This window comes from Pristiophorus japonicus, chromosome 16, assembly GCF_044704955.1.
Source record: "Pristiophorus japonicus isolate sPriJap1 chromosome 16, sPriJap1.hap1, whole genome shotgun sequence".
Taxonomy (NCBI): domain Eukaryota; kingdom Metazoa; phylum Chordata; class Chondrichthyes; family Pristiophoridae; genus Pristiophorus; species Pristiophorus japonicus.
In genome coordinates, this window is record NC_091992.1 from 3,598,012 (window position 1) to 3,620,630 (window position 22,619).

At 47.6% G+C, this 22,619-nt stretch overlaps 1 protein-coding gene across 1 annotated transcript in view; it reads left to right on the plus strand.

Annotated features, from left to right (window-relative positions):
• The first annotated feature begins 1,411 nt into the window (after nt 1–1,411).
• The window catches only part of crk (v-crk avian sarcoma virus CT10 oncogene homolog), a 29,382-nt gene continuing 8,174 nt past the window's right edge, over nt 1,412–22,619 (plus strand). Inside the window, exon 1 of the mRNA XM_070856892.1 lies at nt 1,412–2,587. Within this exon, the coding sequence (XP_070712993.1) occupies nt 1,793–2,587 (795 nt within the window). The 5' untranslated portion in view covers nt 1,412–1,792. The remainder of the gene's footprint in view (nt 2,588–22,619) is intronic.

Here is a 22,619-nt window from a genome sequence, read left to right on the forward strand (position 1 = left end):
GTGGAGACTTTGTTCCAGACCCTGATGAGTTCCCTGTAAAAGACAGGCAGCTCCCGGAGGGCGGTCCTGGCACCCCCCAAGTTCACAAACAGGAGCTGCGTGTCATAGTTGAGGTCGAGCTGCTGGCGGAAGAAATACCTCGCCAGAGCACACCACCTAGGAGGGGGCTCGACGTAAAGGTATCTCTGCAGGGTATGAAGACGGAAAGTCGCGAGCTGGGCGCTGACGCACACCAACGACTGACCGCCCTCCTCAAGCGGGAGACTCAAGACCGCGGCAGAGACCCAGTGCTTCCTGTTGTTCCAGAAGAGGTCCACCAGCTTCTTCTGTATTCCTTGTGCATGAATCCATAAAAGTTAGTTTGCAGGTGCAGCAGGTAATCAGGAATGTTGGCCCTCATTGCGAGAGGGATGGAGTACAAAAGCAGGGAGGTCCTGCTGCAACTGTACAGGGTATTGGTGAGGCCGCACCTGGAGTACTGCATGCAGTTTTGGTCACCTTACTTAAGGAAGGATATACTGGCTTTGGAGGGGGTACAGAGACGATTCACGAGGCTGATTCGAGAAATGAGGGGGTTACCTTATGATGATAGATTGAGTAGACTGGGTCTTTACTCCTTGGAGTTCAGAAGGATGAGGGGTGATCTTATAGAAACATTTAAAAATCATGAAAGGGATAGACAAGATAGAGGCAGAGAGGTTGTTTCCACTGGTCGGGGAGACTAGAACTAGGGGGCACAGCCTCAAAATACGGGGGAGCCAATTTAAAACCGAGTTGAGAAGGAATTTCTTCTCCCAGAGGGTTGTGAATCTGTGGAATTCTCTGCCCAAGGAAGCAGTTGAGGCTAGCTCATTGAATGTATTCAAGTCACAGATAGATAGATTTTTAACCAATAAGGGAATTAAGGGTTACGGGGAGCGGGCGGGTAAGTGGAGCTGAGTCCACGGCCAGATCAGCCATGATCTTGTTGAATGGCGGAGCAGGCTCGAGGGGCTAGCTGGCCTACTCCTGTTCCTAACTCTTATGTTCCACTTGGAATTGGTCTGGTAGTCTAGTCTATCTCTTGTGATGTGTCAATTATTTAGTTCGATAACGACCCTGAGACTTGTTTTACGATGTTGAAGGCGCTTTATAAATGCAAGTTGTTGCAGGTGTTGTTGTTGTTGCTGCTGCTGCCCGCACATCTGCCTGTGCGGAGCAGCTGGTGTGGCCATGACGTCAGCGCGGCGGCCGACCTCACCAAGATGGCGGAGGCCTCTCCCTCTCCTCCTGCAGGTGAGGTCGGTCAGCCCCACCATTATCGTCGGGAGTTGGGAAGAGCGGCAGCGCGCAGGCGCGGAAGGCTGGTTGTTCCCCCACCACCCCCCGCCCCCCCCTCCGGAGGCGCGGCTCCTTTAAGAGAACAGGAGGAGGAGAAAAAAAAAACATTTTATTCGGCGGGGTAGAAATAGTCTTAAAGGGGGGGCCGGGGTGCCAGCAGCGCGCGAGGGCGGCATTTCCCCCACTTCTGTACAACTATATAATCAAAATATATATATTCACAAGACAGGCGGCGGCGGCTGGGCTCAGATCGATCCCCCGCGGGGTTTGCTGAGGTAAACCCGCGTCCGCTTGGCGCTGGGAGGCCGACTTTTTAAAATAATTAATATCGCTTGTGTGTGAGGGGAAGCCTGAGGCCTAGGCGCTGAGGAGGCGGCGGCCGCCGGCGCCGGAGAGCAGCGGCAGCGGGAGCGGGAGCGGGAGGGCCCCGGGACAACCCCCCCCCCACCCAGCGGGCTCGAAGGGGACGGAGATGGCGGCCAACTTCGACGTGCAGGACCAGGCGAGCTGGTACTTCGGGCGGCTGCGGCGGGACGAGGCGGTGGCGCGGCTGCAGGGCCAGAGGCACGGCACTTTCCTGGTGCGCGACAGCTGCACCATCCCCGGCGACTACGTGCTGAGCGTCAGCGAGAACTCCAAGGTGTCGCACTACATCATCAACAGCCGGCCGGGCTCGGGCGGCCCGGCACCCGGGGCGGGCCCAGCGCCAGCGCCGGGCTCGGGCTCGGGGCCTAGCCGCTTCCGTATCGGCGACCAGGAGTTCGAGCACCTGCACGGCCTGCTCGAGTTCTACAAGATCCACTACCTGGACACCACCACGCTGGTGGAGCCCGTGCCCCGCAACCCGGCCCCCGCCGCTCCCCCCCACCCCGGCCCGGGGCCCGACGACGCCGCCGCCGCCGCCGAGTTCGTCCGCGCTCTCTTCGACTTCGCCGGCAACGACGACGAGGACCTGCCGTTCCGCAAGGGCGACGTGCTGCGGGTGCTCGACAAGCCCGAGGACCAGTGGTGGAACGCGGCGAGCGGGGCCGGCCGCCGCGGCATGATCCCCGTGCCGTACGTGGAGCGCTGCCGGCCTGCCTCGCTGCTCGGGCCGGCCCACAGCCTGGACAGCTCGCAGGCGTCGGGCGCCCAGCAGGAGCTGGGACCCTACGCCCAGCCCAGCGTCAGCTCGCCGCTGCCCAACCTACAGAACGGGCCGGTGTACGCCCGGGCCTTCCAGAAGCGCGTCCCCAACGCCTACGACAAGACCGCCCTGGCTCTGGAGGTAGGCGGCCACCGCTTTACTCTATCGCCCTTCTCCTCCTCAGACCCTCTGTGTGTGTGTGTGTGTGGGGGGTGTGGGGTGGGGGGGGGGGGGGCTCGGTGGGTGGCGCACACTGTCTCTGGTCTCTCACTCCAGGGCAGTACTGAGGGAGCGCCGCACTGTCGGAGGGGCAGTGCCGAGGGAGCGCCGCACTGTCGGAGGGGCAGTACTGAGGGGGCGCCGCACTGTCGGAGGGGCAGTGCTGAGGGAGCGCCGCACTGTCGGAGGGCAGTACTGAGGGAGCACCGCACTGTCGGAGGGGCAGTGCTGAGGGAGCGCCGCACTGTCGGAGGGGCAGTTCTGAGGGAGCGCCGCACTGTCGGAGGGGCAGTTCTGAGGGAGCGCCGCACTGTCGGAGGGGCAGTGCCGAGGGAGCACCGCACTGTCGGAGGGGCAGTGCCGAGGGAGCGCCGCACTGTCGGAGGGGCAGTTCTGAGGGAGCGCCGCACTGTCGGAGGGGCAGTGCCGAGGGAGCACCGCACTGTCGGAGGGGCAGTGCCGAGGGAGCGCCGCACTGTCGGAGGGGCGGTACTGAGGGAGCGCCGCACTGTCGGAAGGGCGGTACTGAGGGAGCGTCGGAGGGGCGGTACTGAGGGAGTGTCGGAGGGGCAGTGCTGAGGGAGCGCCGCACTGTCGGCGGGGCAGTGCTGAGGGAGCGTCGCACTATCGGAGGGGCGGTACTGAGGGAGCGCCGCACTGTCGGAGGGGCGGTACTGAGGGAGCGCCGCACTGTCGGAGATAGAGAATATGATGATGAAGAAGAAAAATGACAGATGTCAGGTTGTAAATACATCTGAAAATCAGACTATGTATAGAAAGGTCAGAGGAGTAATGAAAAAGAAAATAAAAGGGACGAATAGATTGGCAGCCAACGTAAAAGATAATCCAGTAGTCTTCTATAGGTATATAAATAGTAAGAGGTGGTGTGGGGCCGATTAGGGACCAAAAAGGAGACCCATGCATGGAGCAGAGCGTATGACTAAGAACATAAGAACTGGGAGCAGGAGTAGGCCACCTGGTCCCTTGAGCCTGCTCTGCCATTTAAGAAGATCATGGCTGATCATGGACTTGGCTCCACATCCCTGCCCGCTTCCCATAACCCTTTATTCCCTTATCGCTCAAAAATCTGTATCTCCGCCTTAAATATATTCAATGACCCAGCCTCCACAGCTCTCTAGGCCAGAGCATTCCACAGATTTACAACCTTCTGAGAGAAGAAATTCTTTCTCATCTCAGTTTTAAATGGGCGGCCCCTTATTCTGAGACTATGTCCCCTAGTTTTAGTTACCCCTATGAGTGGAAATATCCTCTCTGCATCCACCTTGTCGAGCCTCCTCATTATCTTATATGTTTCAATAAGATCACCTCTCATTCTTCTCAACTCCAATGCATATAGGCCCATCCTACTCGACCTTTCTTCATAAGTCAACCCCTCATCTCCGGAATCAACCTAGTGAACCTTCTCTGAGCAGCCTCCAGTGCAAGTATATCCTTCCTTAAATACGGAGACCAAAACTGTACACAGTACTCCAGGTGTGGTCTCACCAATACCCTGTACAGTTGTAGCAGGACTTCCCAGTTTTTATACTCTATCCCCCTTTGCAATAAAGGCCAATATTCCATTTGCCTTCCTGATTACTTGCTGTACCTGCATACTAACTTTTTGTGTTTCATGCAGAAGGACCCCCAGGTCCCTCTGTACTGCAGCACTGTGCAATTTTTCTCCATTTAAATTATAATTTGCTTTTCTATTTTTTTTCTGCCAAAGTGGATAACCTCATATTTACCCACATTATACTCCATTTGCCAAATTTTTGCCCATTCACTTAGCCTGTCTATATTCCTTTGCAGATTTTTTGTGTCCTCACAATTTGCTTTCCCACCCATCTTTGTATCATCAGCAAACTTGGCTACGTTACACTCTGTCCCTTCATCCAAGTCATTAATATAGATTGTAAATAGTTGAGGACCCAGCACTGATCCCTAGGGCACCCCACAAGTCACTGTTTGCCAACCAGAAAATGACCCATTTATCCCAACTGCCTTCTGTTGTTAGCCAATCCTCTATCCATGCTAATATGTTACGCCCAACCCTGTGAACGTTTGTCTTGTGCAGTAACCTTTCATGTGGCACCTTATGGAATGCTTTCTGGAAATCCAGATACACCACATCCACTGGTTCCCCCTTATCTACCCTGCTCGTTACATCCACCAAGAATTCCAGCAAATTTGTCAAACATGATTTCCCTTTCGTAAAACCATGCTGACTCTGCTTGATTGAATTATGCTTTTCCAAATGTCCTGCTACTGCTTCCTTAATAATGGACTCCAGCATTTTCCCAACCACAGATGTTGGGCTAACTGGTCTATAGTTTCCTGCTTTCTGTCTGCCTCCTTTTTTAAATAGGGGCGATACATTTGCGGTTTTCCAATCCGCTAGGACTGCCCCAGAATCCAGAGAATTTTGGTAGATTACAACCAATGCATCCACTATCTCTGCAGCCACCTCTCCAGACCCAAGGTTGTAAGCCAACAGGTTCAGGGGACTTGTCTGTCTTTAGTCACATTATTTTACCAACTACTACTTCATTAGTGATAGTGATTGTATTTTCTCCCTCCCTATAACCCCTTGATTATCCACTATTGGGATGTTTTTAGTGTTTTCTACCGTGAAGACCCATACAAAATATTTGTTCAATGTCTCTGCCATTTCCCTGTTCCCCATTATTAATTTCCCAGTCTCATCCTCTAGGGGACCAACATTTTTCTTTCTATGTACCTATTTTTCTGTTTTTATATTACTTTCATAATCTATCTTCCCTCTCTATCATGTTTTTAGTCGTTCTTTGCTGGCTTTTAAAAGTTTCCCAATCCTCTGGCCTCACTGGTCTTGGCCACATTGTTTTCAATTTGATACCCTCCCTCATTTCCTTAGTTAGCCACAGATGGTTATCCATTCTCTTAGTCTTTCCTTCTCATTGGGATATATTTTTGTTGCAAGTTATGAAATATCTCCCTAAATGTCTGCCACTGCTCATCAACTATCCCATTATTTAGTCTATTTTCCCAGTCCACTTTAACCAACTCTGCCCTCATACCTTTTGTAGTCTCCTTCATTTAAGCTTAGGGCACTGGTTTGAGAACCAACTTTCTCACCCTCCAACCGAATTTGAAATTGAACCATGTTATGGTAACTCATTCCTAGAGAATCCTTTACTAGGAGATTGTTTATTAATCCTGTTTCGTTACACAGTACCAGATCTAAGATAGCCTGCTCCCTGGTTGGTTCCGCAACATACTGTTCAAGGAAACTATCACAGACACACTCTATGAACTCTTCCTTAAGGCTACTCTGGCCAATTTGCTTTGTCCAATCAATATGAAGGTTAGAATCGCCCATGATTATTGCCGTTCCTTTTTTACAAGCCTCCATTATTTTTTGATTTATACTCCGTCCAACAGTGTAGCTACTGTTAGGGGACCTATAGACTACGCCCACCAGCGACTTTTTCCCTTTATTATTCCATATCTCCATCCAAACTGATTCAACGTCTTGATCTTCTGAACCAATATCGTTTCTCACTAACACACTGATCCCATCCTTTATTAACAGAGCTACCCCACCTCCTTTTCCTTTCTGTCTGTCCTTCCGAATTGTCAAATATCCTGAATATTTAGTTCCCAGTCCTGGTCACCTTGCAACCAGACTCTGTAATGGCTATCAGATCATACCCATTTGTGCCGTCAACTCATCTATTTTGTTACGAATGCTGAATGCATTCAAATAAAGCGCTTCTAAATTTGTTTTTTTAACCATTTTTTCTGCTTTGACCCCACTTTCTGATTCACCGTTATGTTTATACATTCTGTCCCTTCCTGGCACGCTCTGGTTTTCATTTCCCCCAGTGCTACCCGGCTCTGTTGCCTTCTCCTTATTCTTTGACTTTTTAAATTTTTGGTCGCCTGAATCCTCCCCCTCACTAATTAGTTTAAAGCCCTCTCTACAGCCCTCGTTATTTGATTCGCCAGGAACCTAGTCCCAGCACGGTGTAAGTGGAGTCCGTCCCGATGGAACAGCTCCCTCTTACCCCAGCACTGGTGCCAGTGTCCCACGAACCAAAACCCATTTCTCCCACACCAGTCTTTGAGCCCCGTGTTTAACACTCATCTTATTTACCCTATGCAAATTTGCTCCTGGCGCAGGTAGTAATCCAAAGATTATTACCTTTGTGGTTCTGCTTTTTAATTTGGCCCCTAGCTGCTCATAATCCCTCTGCAGAACCTCTTTGTTTGTCCTATCTATGTTGTTGGTACCCACGTGGACCATGACAACTGGATCTCCACAGCACCCCCCCCCCCCCCCCCCCACTCCCAAGTTCCTCTCCAGCCCAGAGGAGATGTCTTTAACCCTGGCACCGGGCAGGTAACACAGCCTTCGGGGCTCACGCTCTCGACTGCAGAGAACCGTATCTATCCCCCTAACCCCTTCAACGTTTCTTTTCCCCCCCCCCCACTTGAATGGCCCCCTGTACCACGGTGCTGTGGTCAGTTTGCTCATCCTGCAGTCCCTGCTCTCGTCCACACGGGGAGCAAGAGCCTCGAACCTGTTGGACAAGAGCAAGGGACGAGGCTCCTTCATCACTCCATCCTGAGTTCCCATACCTTCCCCACTCGTAGTCACACCCTCCTGTCCCTGACCACGGATCGAATTTGAATGAATTAATCTAATTGGTGTGTCTAGCTCCTGGATCGAGGCGTCCAGGTAACTCCCCCTCCCTGATGTGTCGCAGTGTCTGCAGCTCGGATTCCAGCTCATCAACATGGAGCCCAAGTTCCTCGAGCTGCAGACACTTGCTGCGGATGTGATCACCATGGACCTCAGTGGTGTCCACCAGCTCCCACATGCTGCAGCACTGACACACCACCTGCTCTGCCATTTCTAATGTATTTCATTAATTAGTTTTAGTTTTTAGTTATTAATCCTACCCCCTAATCTAAGGCCCTTAATTTAAAGCAAGAAAAGTGAGGAAAAACTCACCAACCAATCACTTCCCTGTGACATCGAATGTAGTCGCCCTGTGTCGCACTGTCTTACCGGCTCCCGCTGCTCCCTGCGGGGGTTGGCTGCTCGCTTTTCATCCCCGCTGCCGCTGTGGATTTCCCTCACGGGTCGGGAAGGCACGCGGTACTTTGCATCTGTCGTCTTCAAGGAAGACGATGCTGCCATAGACATAGTGAAGGAGGTGGTAGTGGAGACACTTGATAGGATAAAAATTGATAGCGGTATTAGAAAGGCTGGCTGTACTTAAAGTAAATAAATCACCAGGTGTGGATGGGATGCATCCTAGGATGCTGAGGGAATTGAGGTTGGAAATCGCGGAAGTACTGGCCATAATCTTCCATAGATACGGGGGTGGTGCCAGAGGACTGGAGAATTGCACCCTTGTTCAAAAAAGGGAGTAACAATAAACCCAGCAACTACAGGCCGGTCAGTTTAACCTTGGGAGTGGGGAGGCTTTTAGAAACAATAATCAGGGACAAATTAACAGTCACTTGGATAAGGATGGAGTAATTAAGGAAAGCCAGCACGGATTTGTTCAACGCAAATCGTGTTTAACCAACTTGATCGAGTTGGTGGATGAGGGTAATGCAGTTGACATGGTGTACATGGATTTCCAAAAGGCATTCGACAAAGTGCCACATAATGCGCTTGCCAGCAAAGTTGAAGCTCATGGAATAAAAGGGAGAGTGGTAGAATGGATAAGAAATTGGCTCCGTGACAGGGAACAGAGAGTAGTGGTGAAAGGTTGTTTTTCGGGCTGGAGGGTGGTCCCCAGAGGTTGGTTCTAGGACCACTGCTTTTCTTTATATAATATATATATATATATTGATGATTTGGATGTGGGTGTACAGGGCACAATTTCAAAATTTGCAGATGAGACAAAACTTGAAAGTATAGTGAACAGTGAGGAGGAGAGCGATTGACTTCAGGAAGACATAGACAGGCTGGTGGAATGGGCGGACACGTGGCAGATGAAATTTAACGCAGAAAAGTGTTAAGTGATACATTTTGGTAGAAAGAATGAGGAGAGGTCATATAAACTAAATGGTACAATCCTAAAGGGGGTGCATTACCTGGGGGGGGGGGGGTTATGTGTGCACAAATCGCTGAAGGTGCCAGGGAAGGTTGGGAAAACAGTTCCTTGCCCCCCTTTTGTTTCTCATCTACATGTTGCCCCTTGGTGACATCATCTGAAAACACAGCGTCAGTTTCCACATATTTGCTGATGACACCCAGCTCTACCTCACCATCACTTCTTTCGACCCCTCCTCAGTTCTAAATTGTCAGACTGCTTGTCTGACATCCAGTTCTGGATGAGCAGAAATTTTCTCCAATTGAACATTGGGAAGACCATTGTTTTCAGTCCCTGCCACAAACTCCGTTCCCTAGCCACTGACTCCATCCCTCTCCCCAACTCCTGTCTGAGACTGAACCAGAGATTTGACCCTGAAATGAGCTTTCGCCCACACATCCGCAGCATAACTAAGACTGCCTATTTCCACCTCCGTAACATCACCTGCCTTTGCCCCTGCCTCAGCTCATCCGCTGCTGAAGCCCTCATCCATGCCTTTGTTACCTCCAGACTTGACTATTCCAACGCACTCCTGGCTGGCCTCCCACATTCTACCTTGCGTAAACTAGAGGTGATCCAAAATTTGTCTGCCTGTGTCCTAACTTGCATCAAGTCCCACTCACCCATCACCTCTGTGCTCGCTGACCTACATTGGCTCCCGGTTAAGCAACGCCTCAATTTCTCCCTCCATGGCCTCGCCCCTCCCTATATCTGTAATTTCCTCCAGCCTCACAACCCCTCTGAGATGTCTGGGCTCCTCTAATTCTGCTCTCTTGAGCATCCCTGATTATAATCGCTCAACTATTGGTGGCCGTGCCTTCTTTTGCTTGGGCCCTAAACTTTAGAATTTCCTGCCTAAAATTCTCTGCCTCTCTACTTCTCTTTCCTCCTTCAAGATACTCCTTAAAACTTACCTTTTTGACCAAGCTTGTGGTCATCTGCCCTAATATCTCCTTGTGTGGCTTGGTGTTAAATTTTGTCTCTCAATACTCCTGTGAAACACCTTGGGACTTATATACAAGATAGACTGGAGTAGCTCGGGTTGTTCTCCTTGGAGCAAAGGAGATTTTCAAAATCAAGAGGTGTCTGGACAGAGTTTCCATTGGAGGAAGGGTCGAGAACAAGAGGACACAGATTTAAGGTGATTGGCAAAAGATACAAAAGTCGACATCAGAGAGAAACTTTTTTTACACAATGAATGTTTGGAATCTGGCATGTACTGCCTGAAGGGATTGGGTCTGCCTCCTCCACCCTATCTTTCAAAAGGGAGTTGGATAAGTATCTGAAGGAAAAAAAATTGCAGGGCTGCCGGGGTAGGGGGACTAGCTGAGAGTCGGCACAGGCACGATGGGCCGAATGGCCTCCCCTGCTGTAACGATTCTTTGAGGGAGCGCCGCACTGTCGGCGCGGTAGTACTGAGGGAGTGCTGCACTGTTGTCGGTGTTGTGTTTCACATTCAACAGAGGCCCGTCTGCGTGCTCGGGTGGATGTGAAAGTTGTCACAGCACTATTTCGAAGGACACCAGGGATAACTCCCCTGTTCTAAGGCCAATATTTATCCCTCAATCAACATAACTAAAACAGATTATCCGGTCATTATCACATTGCTCTTTGTGGGAGCTTGCTGTGCACAAATTGGCTGCCACATTTCCCACATTACAACAGTGACTACACTTCAAAAAGTACTTCATTGGCTGTAAAGTGTTTTGGGATGTCCAGTGGTCGTGAAAGGCGCTATATAAATGCATGTCTTTTTTTCTTTGTTATAAACCCCACCCAGCCTGAGGATTGGGGCCCAGTCTGGCCTACACACCCTGTGGAAGGATGTCCAGGTCTTGCAGAGGGGGCAGAGATTTGCCAGAATGGTCCCGGGGTGGGAGATGAGATTCTGTCCAAATATCTCCTTGTGTGGCTCGGTGTCAAATCGTGTCTGATAATCACTCCTCTACAGCACCTTTCACGACCACCGGACGTCCCAAAGCGCTCTACAGCCAATGAAGCACTTTAAGTGTAATCACTGTTGTAAAGTTTTACTACATTAAAGACACTATATAAATACAAGTTGTTATGAGGAGAGACTAAGAGAAGCTGGTGTTCTCCTCGGAGCAGAGAAGGTTCTGGAGATACAGCGCAGTAAAACATCCCAAGATGCTTCACAGGAACGGTATCAAACAAAATTTGACACTGAGCCACAGAGATATTTGGAAAGGCTTGGCCAAAGAGGTAGGTTTTAAGCAACGTCTTAAAGGAGAGAGGCGGAGAGGTTTAGGGAGGGAATTCCAGAGCTTAAGGTCTTGGCAGCTGAAGGAACGGCCACCAATGGCGGAGCGATTAAAATCGGGGATGCTCAAGAGGCCAGAATTGGAGGAGCGCAGAGATCTCGGAAGGTTGAGAGGTTGGAGGAGGTTAGAGACAGACAGAGACAGAGAGAGGGAGGGGTGAGGCTATGGAGGGATTCGAACACGCGGATGAGAATTTTAAAATCGAACCGTTGGTTATCAGGGCTGAGGGTCTCGAGAAGCTGGATTGTTCTCTTTACGGCAGAGATGGTTAAGTGGCGATTTAATAGAGGTGTTCAAAATTGGGAAGGGTTTTGAGAGAGTAGATAGGGAGAAGCTGCTCCCAGTGACGAGGGAGAGGAGTGTTTTTTTTACCCAGCGAGCTGTTTATGTTTTGGAATGCACTAACCTGAGGGTGTGGAAGCAGATTCAATACTTACTAAAGGGAATTGAGTGAATACTTGAAGGAAAAGGTTTACCGGGTTATAAGAGCGGGGTGGGGAGGGGTAGGTAGAGAGGGAGAGAGTGTGGGGCTAATTGGATAGCTTTGTCAAAGAGCCGGCACAGGAACGATGGGCCAAATATCCTACTTCGAAATAGTACCATGGGAACTTTTACATCCACCTGGCGGGACCTCAATCTCATTCGAAAGACGGCACCTCCAACAGTGCAGCGCTCCCTCAGCACTGCACTGGAGTGTCGGCCTAGATTTATGCGCTCAAGTTCCTGGAGATAGTGCCGCAAGATCTTTCATGTCCACCAGAATGGTCAGACTGGACTTTGGTTTTAATGACCTCTCTGAAGATTCCATTACACTGTTCGTAAAGAGCAGGGGAGTTCTCCCAGTATCTTTGCCAATATTCCTCCCTCAGCCAACACCGGCACAAACCGATTGGTCTCTGTGGATTGTTGTTGCCGCAGAATAGCTGCTTACATAGTTTGGTAATCTTTACCAGAAAGTGAAATATTTGCCAAACCTGTGTTTTGCCAGCACGGGGACACAGTTCAGCCAAAATGTGTTTATAGTGGTGCAAAAAGGTGAATTCCAATAGGTACAGAGGATAATAAAAAGAGCAAGAGGTATTACTTTTGCCAGAATGTAAGTGTTTGTCAAAGATTCTCTATTTAGTTAATACTGTGACTCAGTTGAGTGAAAATGTGTCACCGTAGTGTAAAAATGTAAACTGGTTCACGTGAAATCTTGTTGATCATTGCAGTCAAAGCTTTTTTAAAAAAAAAATAAAGGGAATATGTTGGGGAAAAGATTCGGGTCCAAGTCATGTCTTTACATTGACAGTGTTGGTAAGCAGTCTTTGCATTTCCACAACATCTTATGGTGTCCATGTCTCAAAACTGCTTCCCATCACATCCACAAATGCAGATCCCTATAATTCATGTGTTGCAACGGAATCAACTCTCGGCGCAGTCCCTTGAAACTAAACACAAAGCTGGAAATACTCAGCATTTTCTATTTTAATTTCAGATTTCTCGCATCTGTAGTATTTTGCTTATGTAGACTAACTGTTTTCAGATGAAATATTAAACCAAGGCCAGTAAGGTGGATGTTTAAAAATGCCCTGGCTCTATATTTGAAGAGCAGTGAACTGTCCCAGTGTTCTGGCCAATCTTCCTTCCACAGCCATCACCACAAAAACACACTAACTGCTCATTTATCTCACTATTGTTTGGGCAGCTTAACAGTTGGTGAATTTCAAATGCAAATACTCTTGTCTATGGAAAATTGGTGTATTTAAAAAGAAAATGTACCTCTGAGACTTGTATTCAAATGCACTCCTGGCTGATCAATGCCCAGAATGTTCTCTTCAGGCACTACTCGCAGCTTGAAGGACAAAATCTATAATTGGCTGTTTTCACCGTTTCGGTAAATGTATAGCAAGGAGATTTCACAGACTGGTCATTTGCTGAAGTGCCTAGTCATGGTATTCCGAGTGATCGAGACCAGTGGTTCTGGGTGAAATCCGTGGGTCAGGGACATACCAATATTGCAATGTCTATAGTCTGTGGCAATGCTGATCCATGGAGCTCCCAATGGTGCCAGCGGTTCCCATGGTGATCCTGGGTGGTACAGCCTGGTGGTAGTTGGCAATACATAGCATGCACATCATTGATTTACAATGTTGGTGCTGGGAATGGGGTTTGGCGAAGAGAATAGGTACTAATGTCAGTCGAAGATATATTTTAATTTTATATTTCCAAAATGCCCCTGGAGGAGACTACTTTATAATGGAAAAAAATGCAGTGTGATTTTAATATTTCTATAGGCAAACAAACTTTCATTCCTGTCTGGATATTTTATCAGTGGCAGCCAATTGATCAATAAACCATGAGCATGATTAGCCCATGCTAATTGCAGGACAGTGTATTATTGCTCACCAGGGACTAATCCCTGTGCACCCAGCTGGGCTCCAGACTGATCTTTTCCAACCAAGGCCCATGCCAGAGATCAAACTCTCTCTTTCCACCCCCCTGCCCCCACCCCCCCCTCCAAAAAACCTCACTGTCCCCTGGGCCCAGGCCAGGCACTGAGCGCGAGAGAGAGCAGAGCGATATATTAAAAGAAAGACTTGTACTTCTACAGCACCTTTCACGACCACTGGACGTCTCCAAAGCGCTTTACAGCCAATGAAGTACTTTTGGAGTGTCGTCACTGTTGTAATGTGGGAAACGCGGCAGCCAATTTGCGCACAGCAAGCTCCCACAAACAGCAATGTGATAATGACCAGATAATCTTGTTTTTGTTATGTTGATTGAGGGATAAATATTGGCCAGGACACCGGGTTTAACTCCCCTGATCTTCTCCGAAATAGTGTCATGGGATCTTTTATGTTGAATTGAGAGAGCAGACGGGGCCTCACTTCAACGTCTCATCTGAAAGACGTCGCCTCGACAGTGCGGCACTCCCTCAGCGCTGCACTGGAATGTCGGCCTAGATTTTTGTGCTCAAGTCCCTACATTAAAGGCGCTGTATAAATGCAAGTTAAGTGTGAAAGAGGCTCAAAATGCAGAGACTTGCAGAAGGAGGAAGAGTGCATGACAAAAAGCTAAAGGTGAGTAGATACTAGGTCACAGGAAGAGTGTGATGTCCCGAGAGGTAGAGTGAAAGATAAAATGGCGGATAAAGAATTGGAGAGTGGCCAATTAGCAGAGTAACTGTTTAATTTATTGTTCATGAGCAATGCCACGAGATCGTCTAGGAGTATGTTTGTAATGTGTCGTCGTAGCTTGTCGGTAAACGGGTAATTGGAGTGGAATGTAAATAACTTTTGCAACAAAGTAATTGAAGGAGATGCAATAATTAGATATTCAGGTGTAGGTGAAAAGGGGCAATTTCAAAGGTTCATCCTCCAGATTTAATGATGCTGCACATTCATAAGAATTAGGAACAGGAGTAGGCCATCTAGCCCCTCGAGCCTGATCTTTCCGAACCCTGGCTCGGCTCACCGGCTGCAATAGCTTTTGTAAATCAGCTGTATTGCAATGCAGTGAGGTTTGATTCACTGACGCTGTCTGACCAGTCTGGACAAAATACTGATCAATATCCATCAACCGGCTTTCAGTCATGTGTAACAGCACTGCTATCGGGCAAAAGTAAACTGGGGTGTACGTCGCGATGTATCCAACCTCACAGTAATTGTATATTTCCCCGCACCGTGTTACTGTTAATTGAGGTATTCGTGATTAAATTGTCAAAATATGCTGGAGAATAAAGAATCTTGACACTTGGAGAGTGGTTCCAGGAATATGGCGAGCTGATAGTCACTCCCACTGCCTCCTTTTAACAATTCTTTCTATAATTATAATAGTACTAGGAGTCATACAAAGTGTCCGACTAATGCTTAATGACGTCTATTAGTTAGGGGAGCTGTAAGCAGCACTGGTCCCATTCGAGGTCATGGGTTATGAAGAGTTCTAGTGAGGGCTTAACGTGTGTATGTGCAGAGCTGGAAATGTAGTTCATCAGAATGGGAATTCGCACCATCGCTTGGCTGAAGCCAGTCTTCAAACCCAGACACGCCCAAAGTTCTGTCTGGCCATTTGGTGACTCATTCCCTCTGATCCAGTTGCTGCTGTTCCCCTCTTGTCCCAAGTGAAAAGGCTGCTGAAAAATCTGAATAAGGTTTTGCTGTATACATTGCTTGATGTGACATTGTGCATCAGGAGTTATTGGTCTTTATGGTGGGTGGGTGTGACCGGAATGGATAGCAAGGAGGAGGATTGTAGATCTACCAAGGCACGTTATTGATTCGGGTGCACGCAGGTGAATTATTTTTTAAATGCTGGGATTCTCGTGCTCCATTTTATTTTAAAGGGGTGTCACCAAACTCCAGCCTGTCAGAGGCAGTCCGGTAACTTGTTTGATGCAGAGGCAGTGCTGCTGGAGGCACCAACCACCACTCCCCCCACCCCCCAGTGGGTCAGTTTGCTTTGTGCTTCTGGAAGTGAGGTGCAGTCAGTGGTGACAATGGTCAGAGGCAGCACTTGATGTCTGGTGTGCCATCTGGATTCTCTCCTTCGGCAGGAATGGATAGGTGCGAGTGAGTTTCCCCTAATGTAATTTCCTTCAGTCAGCAATGGAGCACAGGGGTTTGACGGAAATAAAATGTGGTGAGTTTTCACGTTGGTGTGACGTTTTTACAAACTACTGTATGCAATGCAACATCCCGGTGATTCTGTATATTTCTTTACATTTGGAAAGGATAATGCCTTAAAAGCATACAGTTACACAATTTAGCACTCCATCTGGAAGCTGAGCTACTGGTTTTCTCCCTGTGCAGGATCATATTCCTGACGATCTCCGGGGGTGGTGATGTAGCTAAATATCTAACGTACTGCGCTGTAAGCATTAGATTCACTGCCTGGAGACTTCCATTCAACTAGTCAGTCGACTGCTATTCATACTTTGGCCGTCACACTGCGATGCAGGCTGTAGTTTGTCTGAGTGAGGCAGGAAAACCTCCGATCAATTATGTGATTGTGTGGCAACATCACCGAAACAAATCGGCTCCTTGTCTGAATTCTAATTGTTTTTTGGGGGGAAGGTGGTTCGTCTTGCATTGGGCGTCACTTGTGCCTGGTGATCTGTTGCCAGCTTCCCTTCAATGCCTCACCATAGTTGGCTGGTAGAAGTTGTGCAACAGCATCTGTGATCATATCTCTGATTTCTTGCCTGGTGTTGCTGCATAGTGTGGAACAGATATTGATTACTCAGTGACTGGGGGATTGAAGGGATGAGACAGTGTGCTATTACCCTGTGGCACTGTATTTTTGTGTAGCACATTGACAGTGTTTCAATCATTATTTTTGCAATCTGTTGCGTTGCACCATGTTGCATTGCCATCTTCCAGGCCCAGTTTTTAAATAATTCTGCAATAGTCAGGTGCTGTTACCTTATTTAAAGGCTGGCTTCTCTGGATAAATGTCCAGTAAGAAGCTGGAAATCTCCAATTGCCTCGGTCTAACTCAATGTGTGAACTCTCTGCTTTACGTGAAAAGCAATCTCATCCTAGATTATAGGTTCAAGGCCCTGGAATGGGGCTTGAACCCACAGCCTTCTAACTTGGGTGAGAGTGGGACCATTGGACCAAGCTGATTCCATCTCCCCATCGACCTTAATCTTCTCTCATCCAGTGAAAAAAGTCTTCATTTTTCAAGCCATTCTTCACTATAATCTTTAGTTCCTGGTTTGATTCTCGTCACTGCACCCCTTCCATAGCTCAAAAATCCTTCTAGTAATGTGCCCAGAGCTGCGTGCAGTACTCTAGCTGCGGTCTAACTAATGTCTTGTCTTGTGTAAATGCAATACTCTCTCTCTCTCTCTCTCTCTCTCTCTCTCTCTCTCTCTATCCATTGCACTGCATTCCAGCTAATATCCTGTGACTTAATTTGTGTAACCAGTCTCTTATACTTCCTGTTATAGTTCCCTTCAGTAGAATATCCTTCACCTTTTTAGATAACTTGCATTTAATTAGCACCTTTAATTTAAAACAATGCCTAGTGGCATTTTAAACATGAAATTACATGGGGGAACTGGCACAAAAACTTGGTGGGGAGGGAAGGGAAGAGAAGAGAGAGTGTCTGAAAGACCTCTCCAGCTTTCAAAATCCTTAGCTATCTTTTGTATAACATCAAAAATTAATTCCTGTACGGATTGTGAAATTAGCACTTTGGAACATTGATTTAATCAAGAGTCATTAGGACTAAACTTTAATAGAATGATGGTTGGTTCTGTGAGTGGAGTATGATTTTAGAAGATGCATCCAATCAAAAGGAATGGAATTGGTGGCACCTGCCAGTGAATTCCTTCCCTTCTCCCCACCTCACTTACTGAAGCGCTGTGCGCCTTGTTTAATAGCCTGCTAAGAGCTCTGGGTTGTAGAAACCTCCCAAATTCTGAATTCACACAGGCTCTGTCGTGAATGTGAAGAGGCAGTATGGATCTCGTGTGTGGGTCACATCTGAGTAATTCCTGACACTCTGTCAGCCCAGACACCATCTTAGTGGGGAGGCTGAGGGGGTGCGGGCAGGGAAGAGGGAACAAAATTAAATCTTCTACTGAATGCCCTGATTAGAGGATAATTCTTTTGCATGCTTGCGTCTGTTTCTGACGGCTGTGCGAAGTGCATGCAACATACGGAATATACAATGTTAAATCTTTAAAAATATTGTTCAACCTTCATGCCATTTTTTTTCCTAGTCGGGTTCACTAGATCTGTGAAGAATTTTGAATTGAGCGGTTTCATTTGAAATATATTGACTCTTTAGAAGAAAGTTGCCTCATCCAATTTTAATTATAAACTTAAAAAGCTTTGTGAGGGAAGGGTATGTCTTTTAATGCTAGATCAGTGTGTCTTAAGTGAGTACGCTGGTGGTGATTTAAAATATCATCTGTTCCTTTTCATGCATGGAAATTGCAATGGTCGTCTCCAACCATCGTCCAATTTAAGTGGGTCTCTGGTTTTCATGCAGTAGAAGCTAGAATGTGGCTGCTTGAACTCTCAGAACTGTACCTACTGCCAGGTGTTCTGCGTTGTCTAGGAACCACTTCAACCATCGGGTGAAAGACCGGGTTTCAATTGATTTTCTTTTGAAAGAAAAATACATTTCGACTACGTGCCTGGGTTTATAATCAAGCAGAAAGAGACACTTGTGTTCCGTAAGTGTTTCTGATTTACTCTCCAGATCCATGACTCCGATGTTCATTGTACTCTCCTGCCAATTAGTAAGTTTTAAAGAGCTGTCGGCACAGTGATTTTTATTTGTCTTGCCTGTTGCTGATATTCAGACAAAACCCAATGTTTCAAGACAAGAACTGTGATGGGGCCTTTTTGTGAATAAAGAATCATTACCAAGTGCGCGTTAATAGCTTCAGGATTTTTCCCGTTTCTTGTCATCTGTTGAATATTTCTGCTTTAATGTGAGTGCCAATGGCATAATGTGAAACATTGAGTCCCAAAGGTTCACTAAAGCTGAACTGTGCACTCTGACCAATGGCCAAAAGATTCGGAACAGTCTCCAGTGAGAATTCATTTCCCTTGGGCTGCTGCAAGCAGAAACCCCTGGATGACTGATGTTGGGTTGCAATTGCTTTTGATTCTTTTTTAAAGGCTGTTGATGGGGGACCCTTCTCTCCAGATTGTACTGAAATTAAAGCCGTTTCTTCCTCTTCCCCTTCCCTCAACCCCGCCCCAAAACCTTGTTGGGACGCTGTGTTCCTGATTATAGTTAAAAGATGGCAGCGGTTGTAGTTACTAGTAGATACATGCAAAACTGATAAAGAAAATGTTCTAATAATTTAAATGCCTGAGGGATGTCATTATCTGCTGTTCATTGACGTGTTCTGTGCCTGGTACAATAGGCCCAAAGAAAGAGATTGAGATTGTTCCAAGGTGAAGGTTTGAGTGACATAATTACTGGATATTTTTTTCCTTTTTTTTTAATGAAACCTTTCCTTAGAAGGAAATGTCAAATAAAATTGGCTCTGTCAGCCCTGTTGGATTGAATGGCACTACAGCCACCTCTGCTCTTGATCCCACCACCCCACAGCTTGGCAATGTGTGGCACAAGGACAGTGACAAATTCACATCTATTGTAGAGCATGAACCTGGAGAAGTCGAGATCTGCCGCTGCCCATCCTGATGCACAAGCACAAGTTTGTGTATGCTGCAAAAATCCATGAATGTTCCACTTTCAGGACAATTGTGATTCCTGTCTTGATACCTAATCATTTTGTATTACTGTATTTCGAGCTAGCAATTAAATGTTCTAGCAGACCAGCGCCAGTTAGTTCAACAGATCAGTGTTGGTAGAATGTGACGTGTCTGCGGGATTGGAATGTTGCCTAGCAATGGCATTTGCTTATTGCTTTGTTCTTGTAAGCCTAGGACGATCTTGTGCTGGTGTTTTATAAAGTGCCTATGCCAAACAGCTGTGTGTGACTAATCAGTATTTTTGAAATCTTCCCTTTCCCTCGCTATCTGTGCTGAAGGTGTTGGCTCCTTGCTGGGGTACTGTTCACAGGTGCTTGACAGGATTCACACCATGGCTACTGAGTAACATTCTTATCCAAATGTAACTCGCCCTTTCAAAAAACACATTTGCTACAACTACCAATTGGTGAGGAATAAAGATATGCTTATATACTGGGATATACAGTACCTAGTTATGTTAAAAATGCTGCCTGTGGCTATATTTGTAAATTCCACTATACCTGTTGCTGCCACTTGGTGTGGTACTTGACTCAACACCGATGTCCTACCGACTATCGAATCCTGCTCTCTTCACTATGACTGTGCAGAACTAAACCTGTGTAGTGATTTCTTGCTTTCTTAAAGGTGCTTATGGAACTTGCACTGGAGCACGTTTTTGAAGAGGACACGTTGGTTTCTTACTGATCCTCTTGGTTTTGAATCTGGGAAGGAATATTGACTAGTTGGTAGATTAACTTTTTTGAATGTTTCAAGGAAGAAGTGGTGTAATTGCAAGACCAGGATGATCCTGGCTTTGATTCCTAATCTGTCTTCCATTATCTGATCTGTGCTGTGGTGGTAATAGGGTTGTCACAATGGCCTCAGCACCTGGGCTCGTGGGAGTGGGGAGGTGGAAATGGGCCTGGTTCTTGCTCCTGATTGTCCTATCCTTGCAAATGCATCTTTCAGAAAGAAAGTCATTGGATAACAGAGTCTGGAAACAGAAAACAGGAGCGAGGGAAGGCAAATACAATTGAGGGGGAAAATGAAAATGAAGGTGCCTGAACACTGCCTGGAATAAAATGGCCCCAGGGTTTTATGGCCAACTCCTAAATGAATTCCAGATGCAACAATAATTGATCCATGCATGAAGTATAATTTAAAGCCCCATTCCGGTCACTCATAGAATTCCTGATTTGAAGCAGAATCCTTAAAAGGGCGGTGTCATGGGAGTGTGTTGAAAGATGTTTGGTTCGACCTGTTTTCATAGCGATTCTACGCTGAGCTGCTTTGTTTCGATCTCCTTTCTGTTGCAATAAATTGACCGTAAGTGTAATTGCCATGATGCCTGGCTTGCTTAGGCACATCGTACACCTATGTGACGCCTTTAACAGCCAAATGTGCCAAGGCGCTTCAGCGAAGGAAAAGAAATTGGACACTGAGCAGGAGTTGAAGGGGCAGGTTCAGTGAGCTGACGAGAAGAAGTCGAAGAAATAGTTTCAAGGAGGCTTTTGAAGAGGGGGAAGATAATATAGCAAGCTGGGTGGGTTTAGCAAGAGAATTTCAGAGTGCAGGAGCAGGGGATTGTAAGCTCGAACATTGACGCAGAGGGGTGGGGGGGGGCGCGCAGTTGATCAGAATTGGAACACCAGAGGGATGTGGGGCCGGAGGGGATTGTAAAGTTAAGGTGGTGGTTTGTGGGCGAGGTTCAGGAGTTTGAATTTGATGCGGGGGGGGGCGGCCGGCTGGGTCGATGATACTCGGACCTGATCACCCATCATCATAGGTGGTCCCTCGAACGAGAATGCAGCAGACCTCTGGGTGAATGGTGTGAGAGATGAACACGGAGCTGGGGAGCGATGAAGTGTTCCAGAACCTTGGGGAGGAGAAGCTCGAGATTTGGCTGGTTGCTCAGCTTGACACGTATGACAAATGTGCCATTGCAGGAATTGTCCAGGTGGCTGGAAATCCTGATCCAAATTGGCTTTCTCAGGAAGTTAATCCGTCTGAGAGCAGCTGTGCTTCCGGAGATTAATCCATCCCTTGGAACTGTTGCACTAGCAAGTTATGATCTTGTTCTTTGATTTATATTCCTCTGTGACTTGCTTTTTGTTACTCTCGAGTACTAGGCTGATATTTGTTGGCGTTTCCTGGGTTGCCCCTTTTGCTGATGTTGGTTTGAGTGTGGATGATTGCAGCACTTGTTTGCAGCCTTTGTTTCTCCCCTCTTCCTCCCCGGGTCACCCCTCTCTTCCTCCCCGGCTTACTAGGAGGGTTCCTTAGTTATGTTGATATTCCTGATTTTGTTTATCCTCACCATCTCTACCAATTTGACGTGTGAGCAGGCGGCCCAATGGTCCTATACCAGACTAGCTGTGTCTGGCTCTTTATGCCATATTGATTCATCCAGCTCTACCATCCTTCGAAACCTAGTGGTCTTTTCCCCTGCCAGAATCATATCTTGCTGCTGCTTGTACAGTCCTCACGGGTATTGATCACTCTCTGACCTGTTGTTGTGTTGGGTTAAAGGCCATGCTGGTGCCGACAGGACCCAACGCACTGGTGTCGAGCAGCTAGCCGCAAACCCATAGTAAGCGTGCAGGATTTCGACAGGCCAGCCAGCCTGAAGATCCCTGCTTTTTACTGCAAGCTTATTTTGGGGTAGCTGCTGTTTGTGTCAGACCCTTGTGTCTGCACCTGGCAGCGTTAGCAGAGATCTCATACAATATCAAAGCAGCTGTTATATGAAGTGCTTCCTGACACCGCTTCTGAACTTCCACCCTCACCTCCCCCTCCAACTGCGAGGAACTCGTGGGTCCTCCGTATGGGATTATCCGTGCAGCTGGACTTTCCCATCTTCGGCCTGTCAAAAGCTGCTGAGCCAATGAGTTACTTCTGAAGTGTAGCCAATGTTGTAATGTCGGGAAATGCGGCCAGCCAATTGTGAATAGCAAAGCCCCACAAACGGCACTGGGATGAATGAATGGCTAACCTGTGGTGTTGGTCCAGGGATAAAGGTTGGCCAGGACACTGGCAGAAACTCTCGTGCTGCTCTACAAATAGTGCTGTGGGATCTTTGACAGCTACCTGAACAGGTAGATGGGCCCTCGGTTTAACATCTCTTGCAAAAGACAGCCCCTCTGACAATGCAGTACTCGCTCAATACCACACTGAAGTGTTAGCCCAGTGTGCACACCCACCCTATATCTCGTTCCCACACCGAAGAAAAGGCTGTAATTTGCCCTGCAATTGGCAAGGAATACAGATGTGTGCTTGTACACAGGCTTTTACAGTACTTGGGTATTCTGAAAATGCCCGTGGCTGAGAATATTTTGTAGCTTCTACTTTGCCCGTTGCTCCTCCTTAGTGTAAT